Source organism: Sander vitreus, chromosome 4 (assembly GCF_031162955.1).
Source record: "Sander vitreus isolate 19-12246 chromosome 4, sanVit1, whole genome shotgun sequence".
NCBI lineage: Eukaryota > Metazoa > Chordata > Actinopteri > Perciformes > Percidae > Sander > Sander vitreus.
The window spans coordinates 11,788,300-11,800,464 of NC_135858.1; the positions used below are offsets into that span (position 1 = coordinate 11,788,300).

A 12,165-nucleotide genomic window follows, 5' to 3' on the forward strand; every position below is an offset into this window, starting at 1 on the left:
AAGCCTCATTTTTAAGTCTGAGATCAAGGCTTCAGGAGCTGCTGGACTTTTTGACCATAAATCCAACCTTCTGATGCTTTTGTCCGCCATGATTATCAAGAAATTCAAGAGGGTGGTGATGGTGATGCTATGGAACAAGTAGAGAGATGTAAAGCGGTGCATCTACGCTCCTTCATATGAATAAACTCAATCACAGTCAAGAACAGCTGTAAATAATAATTAATGATGGCTTGATTCCATTTAGCTGCATTGGTTTCATGACTTACCTCAAATAGAAAAGAGCCTATGACAAGTCAAAATATCTGCTGTGATAAAAGGTCTATGAGCCAGTGGTCAGAGTGGATGTGGTAGAGATAATATAGGCCTACATTGTGGACAATTATTATATCATGTTTAATAAAGATCAAAGTATGTTTTGTCATTGTATATGTTGACAATGGAATTATAGGTGCTTTCAAATGTTGCTTAATGAATGATTGTTTAGAAGTTAAAGAATTGTCCCACACTGACAGTATCACATATGTTGTATATTTTGACTGCTTGTCTCAACTCTTCTTGGAAACGATATGATGGTGAAACTGCATGAAATACAAACCCCAGAGGTCTCACGCTCATCACATCAAATAGGTAAACTCTATAACTCTTGTGCATGTTTTATAGACATTTCCACCTAATTTGACACTTTAGGGATATGTTTATATCTGCATTCTCTTTCCTCCTGTACTGCTGTAAGCAATTTCCCTTGGGATGAATAAAGTTCTATCTTATCTTATATTCAGCCTGGCAAAAAAAGAATGATTATTTTGTGGGTTGAGCAGTAGACTACTTTGCTGTCCAACTTGCTTTTGTGATGATACCAATTTTACATGGGGATTGGCAGAGACAGAGATTTTAATGTAATTGTATATTGTAATTAAGTGTGGTGAGTAGCTTTTTATTGTACTCCTCCCCTAAATGTCCCTTATCTACTTCATGTTTTCACAAAATACACACAAACCAGCTCACCTGAACATACATGATAGGCCTTGTTGTCATCGATGAGTTTCAGGACTTGACATGCCCCATGGTGCTTATTTGAACATTAAAACAAACAATCTATTTTTATCTGCCCACAGCTTCAAAATGGACTCGTTTCTCCTGTGAGAGGTTGATCTTTTGACTTCTCTGTGGCATGCTCTGAGGGCGGAGTGAGGGCGGTGTTAAAGACAGTTTGGTCCCCTTGGCTCTCCGTAGTTCACAGCCTGGGCGTCGGCAGTACTTCTTTGCTGCTGCTGCGTAGGAAAAACACCTCTTCACCAAGAGAGCTCGGAGGTGTCTCAACAACGTTACATAAACGAAAACGTAGCTAATATAAAACATACAAAATGCATTCAGTCACGCTGGACAGCAGTGGTTCGCCACGGAAACGGACGTTATCTCGGGGACTTAGCGAGGATGAGTCGCTCCGCTGCATAATAAAAGAGGTGAACAGCGAAAAAAAAAGTTTGTTTAGAGCTAGCTAGCGTTAACGTACATTTCGTGTTAAATGCTAACGTTACCGCGTAGTATTGGATTCTTTTTTTTCTTTTTTTTTTTAAACATTTAACGTTAGTAATGTAGATAGTCAGTATGAATTTCGGCCTTTTTGTTAACTGTTTAAGACTGACCAACAGCTAAACTCGTTTGGTATCAGGCCTTTAACGTTAGCGTCAGTTCACTTCCTCATTATTAGCCAGTTAACGTCAGCTTGTTGTCTTTCTGACTGTATGCGATGCTTGGCTGTTTCACCTACCTGAGGTGATTTTGTCTCCTTATCAGACCGAGAGTTCATCCAGGCGTCTGACACGAAGCGACAGCCGAGCAGGCACCCTGAAGAAGAGGAGTGACAGTCAGGTAGGACTGAGCCAGATAACATGAACAGGAGTGGACAAACCAAATCGAAACACCTGTACATTGTATTATTAAAGTAGCTAACTATATTTACTTAAGCACTATGCTTACAGTTGTGTTACTTGTGTTTGAGTATTTCCATTGTATGATACTTTATACTAGTTATACTCCACTAACGTTACATTTCAGAGTGATATAGCTACTGTAATGTACTTTTTACTCCACTATATTCAACTGACAGCTAACAGTCAGATTCAGATTTTACATAAAGAAACGTATGATAAACATATAAAATACAATGCATACTTACATATTTAACCAGTGGTTCCCCGATTTACCTTGTGGCTCTTTGGAGTGACCCCTAGGTCAGGAATCACTGGACTAAACTAGCTCATGGCTCCAATAGTAAAATGCTTTTTCATATTAATGCTATTGACAATCTAATGTCAAATATAATATAATAATATATCAGAGTGAGTATTTTTTACTTTTAATAACTTACAGTACATTTTGGTGAAAATACTTATGTACTTTTACATAAGTTCAATTTTACTGAAGAACTTTTCTTGTTATGGAGTGTTTTTAGAATTATTGTATTAGTACTTTTAGTAAAGGATCTGAATACATTTTCCTGCACTTAAAACAGACATAAACTGGAGCTAAGTTCTGACAAGTTCAAGACTGTTTTTAAACATTTATTTACAGAAAATCCAAACTTACATTCAGTCAACTTGTTGGGACAGTGTGTTCCTGTCAGGACATTGGACCAAAAGCTTGAAAATTGATTTCTTATCCTTGTATATCTTATATAAATATAATTGCCACTGCAAATGTTTTTTGTTATTATACTTATTAATTACATGCTGTGTTTTGAGAGCTGTTATCAAGCATGGTGCAGTACAGTATTTAGATGAGATCACATATTTTGATAGCTACTATTTCAGTGTACCAAAGTCTGTGACTTGTCAGACACTGTAGCGATAGAGAATGAACTACAGGAGAATAAAATAAAAACAAAGGGTCGACCAGTTACAGTCGACAAGTGTTGGTGCTCTTTAGATAGACTGATACACTACAGTTTCTGCTACCACGGCTATTAAAAGTTTAACCCTATCTAAATACCATGGAGGCATCATTTTCGGTAACAGCTGCTATCAAAACAAAGTATGTGATTAGGTATGATTAATGATTCTCTTATGGTCCCTGTCAAAAAGCTTTTCTTTTCTATCTCTGAGAACATTTAACTTGCCATAGTGGGGAAAGCACAGGTGTTATTTGTGTCCAAGTAAGTCATGACAGTGTGAGAACTGAAGCTGTATTCAGCCATCATTCATTTATTATTTACACCTGTTTTTCTTACTGTGACATGTCAAAATGTCTTCAGTGGAAAAAGGCCTAACAACTTAAACTAGGAGCTATTCTCCATGGCGTCATCAATAGTAGTGAAGAAGCTAACAGAAACAAACTACTAAAATTAATTGAAGCAGCAAAAAATATTCAATATTCCTTATTTACACAACATTTCAAATATTTACAATAGTAAAGAATTTCAACACATGAGCGTGAACATTGCTTTTCTTATTACGACCAGTGGCGGCACCAGAGATGTTATTTTGCTGGTGCTATGTATGGGGTTGCTCGACGTTTCAGTGAGGGTGCTCTGAAAAACTTGACACACGTAGCCTACACACCCACCTCCGCAGTGGTTTACTAAGCAAGTGAACGAGAGGGAGAGAGAGGTTGATGTTTTTCAGGCACTAAAGTTGCCAATACAACAGCACCATAGAACGCTGATTAGCCCACCGAACATATTTCAAATACCAGCCAACAAGCCGGGTTTACACAATCATTACTGCAGCTTCCATATTGTAGCTTATATTTGCAGAAAAGTAATGCAGCAGGCCAAGTACACCACACACAGCCAACTACACACATAAACACACACAAATGGCCCTGACACACCAACCCGATAATCGGCCGTTGGACAGTCTGGCGAGGTCAGTGACTCGAATCTGTTCGGTGTGTTCCGTGCCGTGCCAGTTCGATGAACTATCTTCGTAAAATATGAGATCGTATTCTGAACGAGCCGCCATTATGCCCGGATGAAAAATCCGGCAGCAGCCAGACCCATGTGATGCGTTCGTCCAATCAGCTGCCCGTTTTCATTTTTTAGGCGACAATACAGATTAGCGCCGCCTGCTGTTATGGAGACGTATTACGTCTCGGGCACGTGCAGAACGTACGCTCAAGTTGGTGTCGCTTCGGTGTGTTCTGAGGCACTTTTTGGACCTCGGGGAGCCAACTGATCAGTCGGACTGCCTTTTCTGCCAATGGTCGGCCGTTGGGTTGGTGTTTCAGGGGCTTAAAACATACACGCATGCATCCTCACGCAGTATTCATACTTGCACACATGGTAACAATGATGTAATGTTTTTCATATCTGTAGTGACTTAATACTAGAGACTGACCGATAAAGGATTTTTAAGGCCAATATCGATACAAATATTTGGTGATTTAAAAATCTGATATTCCGATATATCGGCCGATATATATATATATATATATATATATATATATATATATATATATATATATATATATAAAAATTATCCAGAAACGCGTAACAAAACAAACAGATATTAGTTATTTGTAGTTATTTATGAGTGCTCACTAAAATAATATGATAATGCAGTTTAAAAACGTTTTATTGTCACAACAGAACAGAGGAACATCAAAATATATTTCTGATAAATGTATAAAAATACAAACTTAGGCTGATAATATCGGCCGATAATATCGGTCAGGCTCTACTTAATACATCTAAATAAGCCACTGAGGGCGAACGGCTGAACCTGTTTTGAACACGTTTTCAGGGCTATAAATAAACCAATGTCCTGTGCGCTGTATAACTTTGGATTCGATGATCCATTTATTCTCAGTTCTATAAAACACATTTTCACTGTAATGTTCTACTATGAGACAGGGATAAGAGTGAAGTTCTTGCATAGACCCCTATTAGATGACTCCTCACCCACTGTGGCCTCGCTGTGCGATCCCTTGGTCTAAACTTTTGACAGCAGGGTAACGTTAGGCACCCTGAGCAGCAGTCACGGCCGCGGTCAGGTCATCTTCCTCCGGCCGCTTTTCTTCTTCCCTGTTAGTGACAGGTTCACCATATCTCTGTCTCATTTACAGGTTTTTTGACAGTCTACACACATCGACGTTTAGGTAGTAAAAAACGATCCATTGCTAACGTTCCATTCACTTCGCTAATCCTAACGCTTCCAAATATTGCGCTCTTCTTCTTCTGTGTGAATACGTTACTGCTGAAGTAAGGTCAAAAGTTTAATGTGTGCTGCACCCATTGGCCGAATAGTATCACCTGTGTTTGCTTCATGTTTTAATTCCAAAAATAATCGGTTTGTTTTATTAATGTATTTATTCATTTTTAAATATAAATTATAGTATTAACACATTAACGAAAATATGTTTTTATAAATAAACCACAGCAATTTCTTGGGGGAGCTGTGGGAATCCTAGAGGTAGCTACAGCACCCCCAAGCCCCTCCCTGGCACCGCCTATGATCACGACTCTTAAGGCCGTTTTCTGCTTCTGCGTAGAATCGACAGCGTACCCCCGCAGACCCCTCTGTGTCTACGCCAGACCCTACGCCGTAGCTTGACGTGCACTTCTCGAAAAACGTAACTACACGTCGCAGCGACTCACGTTGCTCGGCCGTGGCTTGGTAGCGTTGCATCCCCCCCCCCCGACTCATTTCTTGGTTCTCCTTCTCCATAAACAACATGAAATCAAGGAGAAGGTTAACTTTTCCTGCTACAGATTTCCCACCGTGTTCAGAAAGAACAGGGGAGACACTTTGTTTCTCTCACTATGACTCTAGAGTCGGTACTCGCTCCGAAGCTAATCGCCGTCACTCTCTCACTTCTCCCTCACTCTAACACACTCCCCACACACACACACACACACACATACACACATGCCGGCTCCACGCACACACCAGCGCACAAGTATAAACATCAGGCCACTTACGTAGGCTACGGCGAAAGCTCTGCGTGGCGCCTCCACAGAACCATAAAACAAGCTTTACACAAGCCAATACCACAGTGCACTGCAACACATGTGCTTACTACTACAATAATTTAATTTGTGAATTAATTTTTTGGTCCTTTTTAATGCTATAATTTGCTGGTAATTTGTTCTACAAGTCATGTTGTAGTTATTTAGTGTAGACGAGAGGAGTAAAGGGAAATAAAATCCTATATGGCCTTTTAGAACATGCTTGTCTGTTTTTGTTCTTTTCAGCATTCTGACCAGGACATCTTAATGGGACTCCCAGAAATGGTGAGTATTTCTTACTGTTATGATAATTAAGACGATTATCACTATTTAAAGACTTGTTCACCGTTCTCTCAGGTCTACTAGATCACTGCAGTAATGCATATTCCTTTACATATGGAGGGCTTGTTGTGCTTCCAGAGGAGGCCTCCTACTGATGCCTCTGAGAGCTTACTAAACACTTGTCCACCCACTGACTGGCATGCTCTCCTCTTAAGTTGCCCACACTGATTTGTCACTGTGTTTGTGGTGAAGCTGGAGCTGCAGGCCAACTATGACGAGGTGGTGCAGGAGCTGCGTGGGCTGGAGGTTGAGCGAGAGACTCTGTTGTTCCAGGTGGACTTCCTGCAGGACACTCTGGAGGGCGTGGAGGAGCTGCTGGCTGAGGCCCAGAGGGAGGCTGGACACGCTAGATTGGTATGTCGAGGCCTCACCCACACTGAAAACCTAGTTTGGTGTCTCTCGTGCTTAGAGCTGTAACAATTCTAAATTTTGCTGTACAATTAATTGTCTCGGAAATAATTGCTATTAACGATGTAATTGTCTCTTTCGGTCAAATTAAAAAATACTTGCATAAATGCATTTACTTTCAAACTAAGTTTTGAATGACTCCCAGGATACATCTTTTGGTTATGTCACTGTTATGTGACCCAGATGATGTAATAACACAAGTAGACAGCCTATGAAGTAAACCACGCCTCTTTTTTTTAATCATAAAACATTGGATTTTTTTCTTAAATGAACATAAAATTGACAATTGCAGTCATACCTTTTTAGTTAAATAAAGAAATGGCGATTACTTAAAATAATATTGCGATTAGACAATTATTAATTAATTGTTACAGGCCTAATTGTGCCGTGTTTTTATTGTAATATATTTTAACTTTGTGTTTATACTTGTGTGTGTGTGTGTGTGTGTGATAAATAACTTTAGTTACTTATTTTACTCCAGCAATATGTAGATGTCTTTTTCCTCTCTAATGAGAAGTTTGTTTTTGTTCCTTGTTGTAATAAAGTATGACACTAACAAGTTTTTTTTTTCCTGTATTTGTAGGAGTTGGAACAAGAGAGAGAGGCCAAGAGGAAACTGGAGAGCATGGTCTGCTCTCTGATGCAAGAGGTGGAGAGATTAAAAGAGGTAATGTGACCATTAACATTACAGACATTAGAGAGGCACGGGGTTTTTGAATTAAAGTCTGAAGTCTTATAGAACCTGTTACATAACAGTTTGTCAGGGTCGTGATCTCTTCTTATTCAACCCAATCTCTTATGGTGTCTGTTCACTGCAGGAAAAAAAGTCATACACAGGGTATTTCCTGCATAGAGGAATTTTTGGCTCCCCCCAAAAAGAGGTTTTAGCATGTGTCAAAGGTAAATCGACAGCGCCAAGCCGTCTTTTGAGTTCCAGCAGTCAACTTTCCTCTCACCCACAGCCGCTATATTTTACATACGCGGTCCAGTCAGGCTGTACCATACTCTCCCGGTGACCCTGCTGCCGTGGGGGCCGGTGGCCCAGCGAGGTGAAGCTCTGCTCCTGGCCGGAGGAGGAGCTGCTGCTGAGGTGCACGGAGCTCTCAGCACTTCTGCCAAAACGCTGACTGCAGGTCGAAGGTGGCAGCAAAGCTGGATCTGGGTCTGACGGCCGTCTGACGTACAGGCGTATTAAATTGAGACAGTTTCATAACCGGTTAAAAACTCCTTGCAGTCGCGTTGAATAGCAGTCCACTTTGTGTTTTTTGGTATAGGTGTTTTTCCACACCTGACGCAAACCATAACGGAGTACGCATTAACTGTAGCCTACTCGAGACCACCTTTTCAAGTGGACCTGGGCACAGATGGACCAACAGCGCCGGGGTACGGTACGCAGTGTTCACGCTAATCAAATGAACTGGACTTTGAGGTCGAGTGAACTCTGATCTGAGCCCAGGTCCCTGATGTGAAAGCCCCCTTACTGCGTTATATTCCATTGTATTTTGAAATGTCGCCTGTCTCCTGAATTTGGTTTTCATGACATAAATAAAGACGTTTCCACCATAAATACATTTAAATTGATCAGAATGCAGAAAACGAAATGTTTCAAAATGTTCAAAAATAAAATTTAAATACTGCATTTATAGCATTGAAATTGTACAATCTACCTGAATTGATATTGTTCGTGGAAACTTCCAGAAGGTGATTTCAAGTAGTGCTATTTTCTTTTTTAGATTTTAAAAAGCAAGTATCCAATATAAAAAAAAGAACTGCATTCAGGTTGCTCAAATTGAACTGGTCACTTGAAGTTAAATCTAAAAATGATGTCAAGTCAAAAACATCTGACCTTCTGGAAGTTCCGATGAAAGGAACTAAACAAATATATAAATATAAATTCACTGATGTTTGTTATTCAACATTAAGTATTCAGTAGCGATTACATTTCACATTTTTTGTATAGCTTTTCTTTGCTTCCATATTGATCGGGATGGCATCAAATTGACAAGCAAATTTAAATAAAGTAATAACAAAATAGCAAATGCAACTACATCTGAAAGGGCACTCCATTTACTTACGGACAATTAAATTTCTCTTGGCAGGAGAGGAATAACGAACCATCTGCTCCAGTGAACGCGCATGGAAATGTTGACGAGGAAACGAGACAAGGACACCAGATGAAAAATGATGCAAAGGCATTGATGAAAAACTCCTCGTTGTGTGACCCTCACAGCAGTGAAAGCAGAGGTAGAGCGTTGGAGGAAGAGGAACAGAGTGAAGGCACAGAGCTGATGAAGCTGCGGAAGTTGGCTAATAAGCCCCTGGGCCACATGCCCTCTCTTGCAGTGGACAACCCATTTTCTGTAGACGGGGTCCTGCAGAGGCCTTATGAAAACGGCATCGATGACGGACAACATCCTTCTTCGGACAGGACCGACTCGGACAGCATCAGCGCCTACGAGGATGCGTCTGCTGAGACTCCAGAGCAGGACCGGCTGTTTCCGGGTGACGCAAACACTTGTGAGCTGCCTGATGATTCAGAGAGAGGCTCTACTAACAACTGCCCGGTCAATGACGGGGACACCCAAAACCCCAAAAACCCTGACGCTTGTCTTGTGTCTTAATCTGTTTTATCTTCTACTGGGCAAAAGGTCAATGATTATTGATCATTTTGGTGGTAATTCAAGAGCTCTTTGATTAGCAGTGTACCCACATCTGATATTTGTGTTCTTAGAAAACATTAAGAGTTGTAATTAGTGCTCCAATGAGTAGTGGATTGAAAGAAAATTGATCTGCAACTATTTTGACAATCAACCGTTGTATTCATTGGTTTCAGCTTCTCAAATGTGAGGATTTGCTGCTTTTCTTTATACACACACACACACACACACACACACACACACACACACACACACACACATGCATATATATATATATAGTCAAATCTTTGAGATTTGGACTGTTGGTGGGAATTTGAAGACACTGGGAAATTGTAATAAGTTTTCACTAGTTTTTGACATTTTATAACTATGATTAATCAATTAATCTTCAGCTTGATTGATAATGAAAATAATGGTTAATTGCAGCCCTATTTGTAGAACACTGTAGCATAATTGTAAGTTTCAGTTTTAAATTCAGAACAAAGAACTCAGGATCCAGGCTGTTGACTAGCTGGAATTCCACTAATGACTACTTAATATTATTTGCCATTAATTTCTTTTTAATATCTGTCTTAACTTTTTGTAACACGTCAATAGACATGGAAAATAGTCTGTGCTGCGTTGACCATTTACCTCTTTTAATAAGGTTTATCTGGATACTAACAGCTGCCAGGAAACACAGTGAGCTCTGTAAGTATATGGACAGGGACTGCTCCAGTCACAGTAGAAGGTTGGGAATTTAGGAGGCAGTCGATCACAGTTGTTAACTGCATTTAAAGTGCATATTTGATGTGGCTGTACTCAGCTGTAGAGCTCACCGTACAGAAAGTTTAAGATGTGTGACACAGCTCTTTGGAAGCTAAGAGCAGGTACACGTAATCCAAAGCAGTTTTAAAAGTTTGTAAGATACAGATTTTTCAATGAAGGGAAAATGCCATCTATTTGCGGCCTTGCTGATCTTTAAAAGATTTATTTTTTTATCTTTCATATATGTCCCTTTTTCCTGTTTTTATGTTAAATTTAGGGAAATTGATTTGGCTGCATTTGCACTTTCTAAAGTTCTTGTATTGTGGCATAAATGTGTCCGATTCTATCAGAAACCACATTCCCTTAACGACCAAACACGTCAGCGAGAAGTAATCAGCTATCCTGCTGCAAGCTGTGTTCTCTGCCTGCATGGTAATGCTGTATGTTTGCACATTTGCAGTGAAACTTGCTGAAACGAGTCTCTTTTAGATGTCTCTGATTGCTGTAAACATTTTGTATTTAATCGCAATTTTTTACGTTGTTTTTTTACAATGTTACATTTCTTTCATGCTTGATGCTAGAACAGACCATTTTCACCTCATTTGTGATAGTTTGCATGAGCACCTAAGAATGTACATTGATTTCCAAACTGCACATGAATTGATCAGTGTCATTTATTAGTACTTTTGCACGCAGTACACCTATATGAATAATGACTTAAGGTATTTACTGCGATAATTGGTGTTTTGAAGGGATTTTAATTTTGTTTGCAAATAATGTATCGTTCTGTCATTTCCTGGTCTTAAAGGTGGCTCTTTAGCAAAGTTACCAAAAAACTTCAGTTTTAATGGAACATATATGACACTAAATGAAAATCACAATTTGATATCTGATTCTGTTGCACAAAAAAACAAAAGCGGAACAATATTAATACATTTGTGGAAATTGGAAATGAAGGTAGAATGTTTTACAGTGCTACATTTAGCTGCTTATTTTATGTGTTTAAGGCAGTGTGTTAATGTTTGTATTGACCCATTTGTCTTTTGTATTACCTTTATCACACAGAGTCCTTATTTCTTTTCCACAAAATGAGCTGAAAGGAGGGTTCTGTTACTGTAGTGCTGTGTGGTGCCACAGTGGTCAGTTCTTGAGCAAAGGTCATTTGCAACCAACGCTAGTCAGATGTTTCTACATCCAGTCATTGGTTGTTTATGCTGTCATCAGTTCATTTTAGGTTCCTATTGATTTCTTTTCAGGTCAAAGGATTTTGTTTGTTGTAATGAACCAGTAAAGTAATGTTACTCTGACTTCAAATGTTCCTCATTTTAAACTTCCATCACTGGTGCTGTAAGCATTTTGAGCACACAGCAGCGACTTTGACAATTTATCAAGTAATCAAATTGGATTGTGTTTATTTTCCTCCAAACAATATGTTCTTACTGTAATTTGATGTTTTATGGGGCTAGATATTTTTTTGTATTAAATGTTCAGATGTAATAGTTAATTACATACATTTATACTTGTAACCAGACATATCAAAATAAAAAGAGTGAATAATGCTAATGCTGATAAGTCATTTATATTGAGTTCTGGGTTCGCGGTATATTCTTGGGTTTTCTCCGGCCAAATATTTGGCGGTCCAATCAGCGAACAGAGGGAGTGGCTGAGAACGATAACGTTAGGACGTGCGAGAAAGATGCGAGCGGAGCCATTCGATCTGTTGTGGCAGCAATGCTGCCGAATATCCAGAAGTTAAAGCCAGAGCAAGAACAATATTTGCTGAGTTTTGTTGGTGGCCATGATGTTGTGGCCCTCCTCCCTACGGGGTTCGGGAAAAGTTAGATTTTCCATCTCACTCCGTTAGTGGTGAAGGAGTTGGCTAAGGCTAACGCTAGCGATGCTAATGCTAAATATAAGCTGATAGTTGGTGTCGGTCCCCTCTTGTTGCACATGTGCATGACATACGTCACGACCAAACGTTAGCGATTGGTTATGGCAGATCCAATAGTTTTAAACTTTTGTTTACACTTGTCAATGGAGAGTGGCCAGACTCTCTGTACAAAT

The 12,165-nt window shown here is 39.5% G+C and overlaps 1 protein-coding gene across 1 annotated transcript; it reads left to right on the plus strand.

The window, feature by feature from the left end:
* The first annotated feature begins 1,235 nt into the window (after positions 1 to 1,235).
* On the plus strand, positions 1,236 to 11,408 carry LOC144516727 (uncharacterized). The gene is made up of 6 exons (XM_078248263.1): positions 1,236 to 1,463; positions 1,798 to 1,872; positions 6,194 to 6,232; positions 6,482 to 6,643; positions 7,281 to 7,364; positions 8,797 to 11,408. Exons 1-6 carry the CDS (start codon positions 1,365 to 1,367, stop codon positions 9,316 to 9,318), a joined length of 981 nt encoding a protein of 326 aa, XP_078104389.1. The 5' UTR covers positions 1,236 to 1,364; the 3' UTR covers positions 9,319 to 11,408.
* Positions 11,409 to 12,165: the final 757 nt, after the last annotated feature.

What these genes read in the sequence shown, in the direction of transcription:
- LOC144516727 (XM_078248263.1), top strand. Translation starts at nt 1,365, where the DNA reads ATGCATTCAGTCACGCTGGACAGCAGTGGTTCGCCACGGAAACGGACG. An exon ending in TAATGGGACTCCCAGAAATG is followed by an intron (nt 6,233 to 6,481) that starts GTGAGTATTTCT and finishes TTTGTGGTGAAG; the next exon opens with CTGGAGCTGCAGGCCAACTA. An exon ending in AGGCTGGACACGCTAGATTG is followed by an intron (nt 6,644 to 7,280) that starts GTATGTCGAGGC and finishes CTGTATTTGTAG; the next exon opens with GAGTTGGAACAAGAGAGAGA.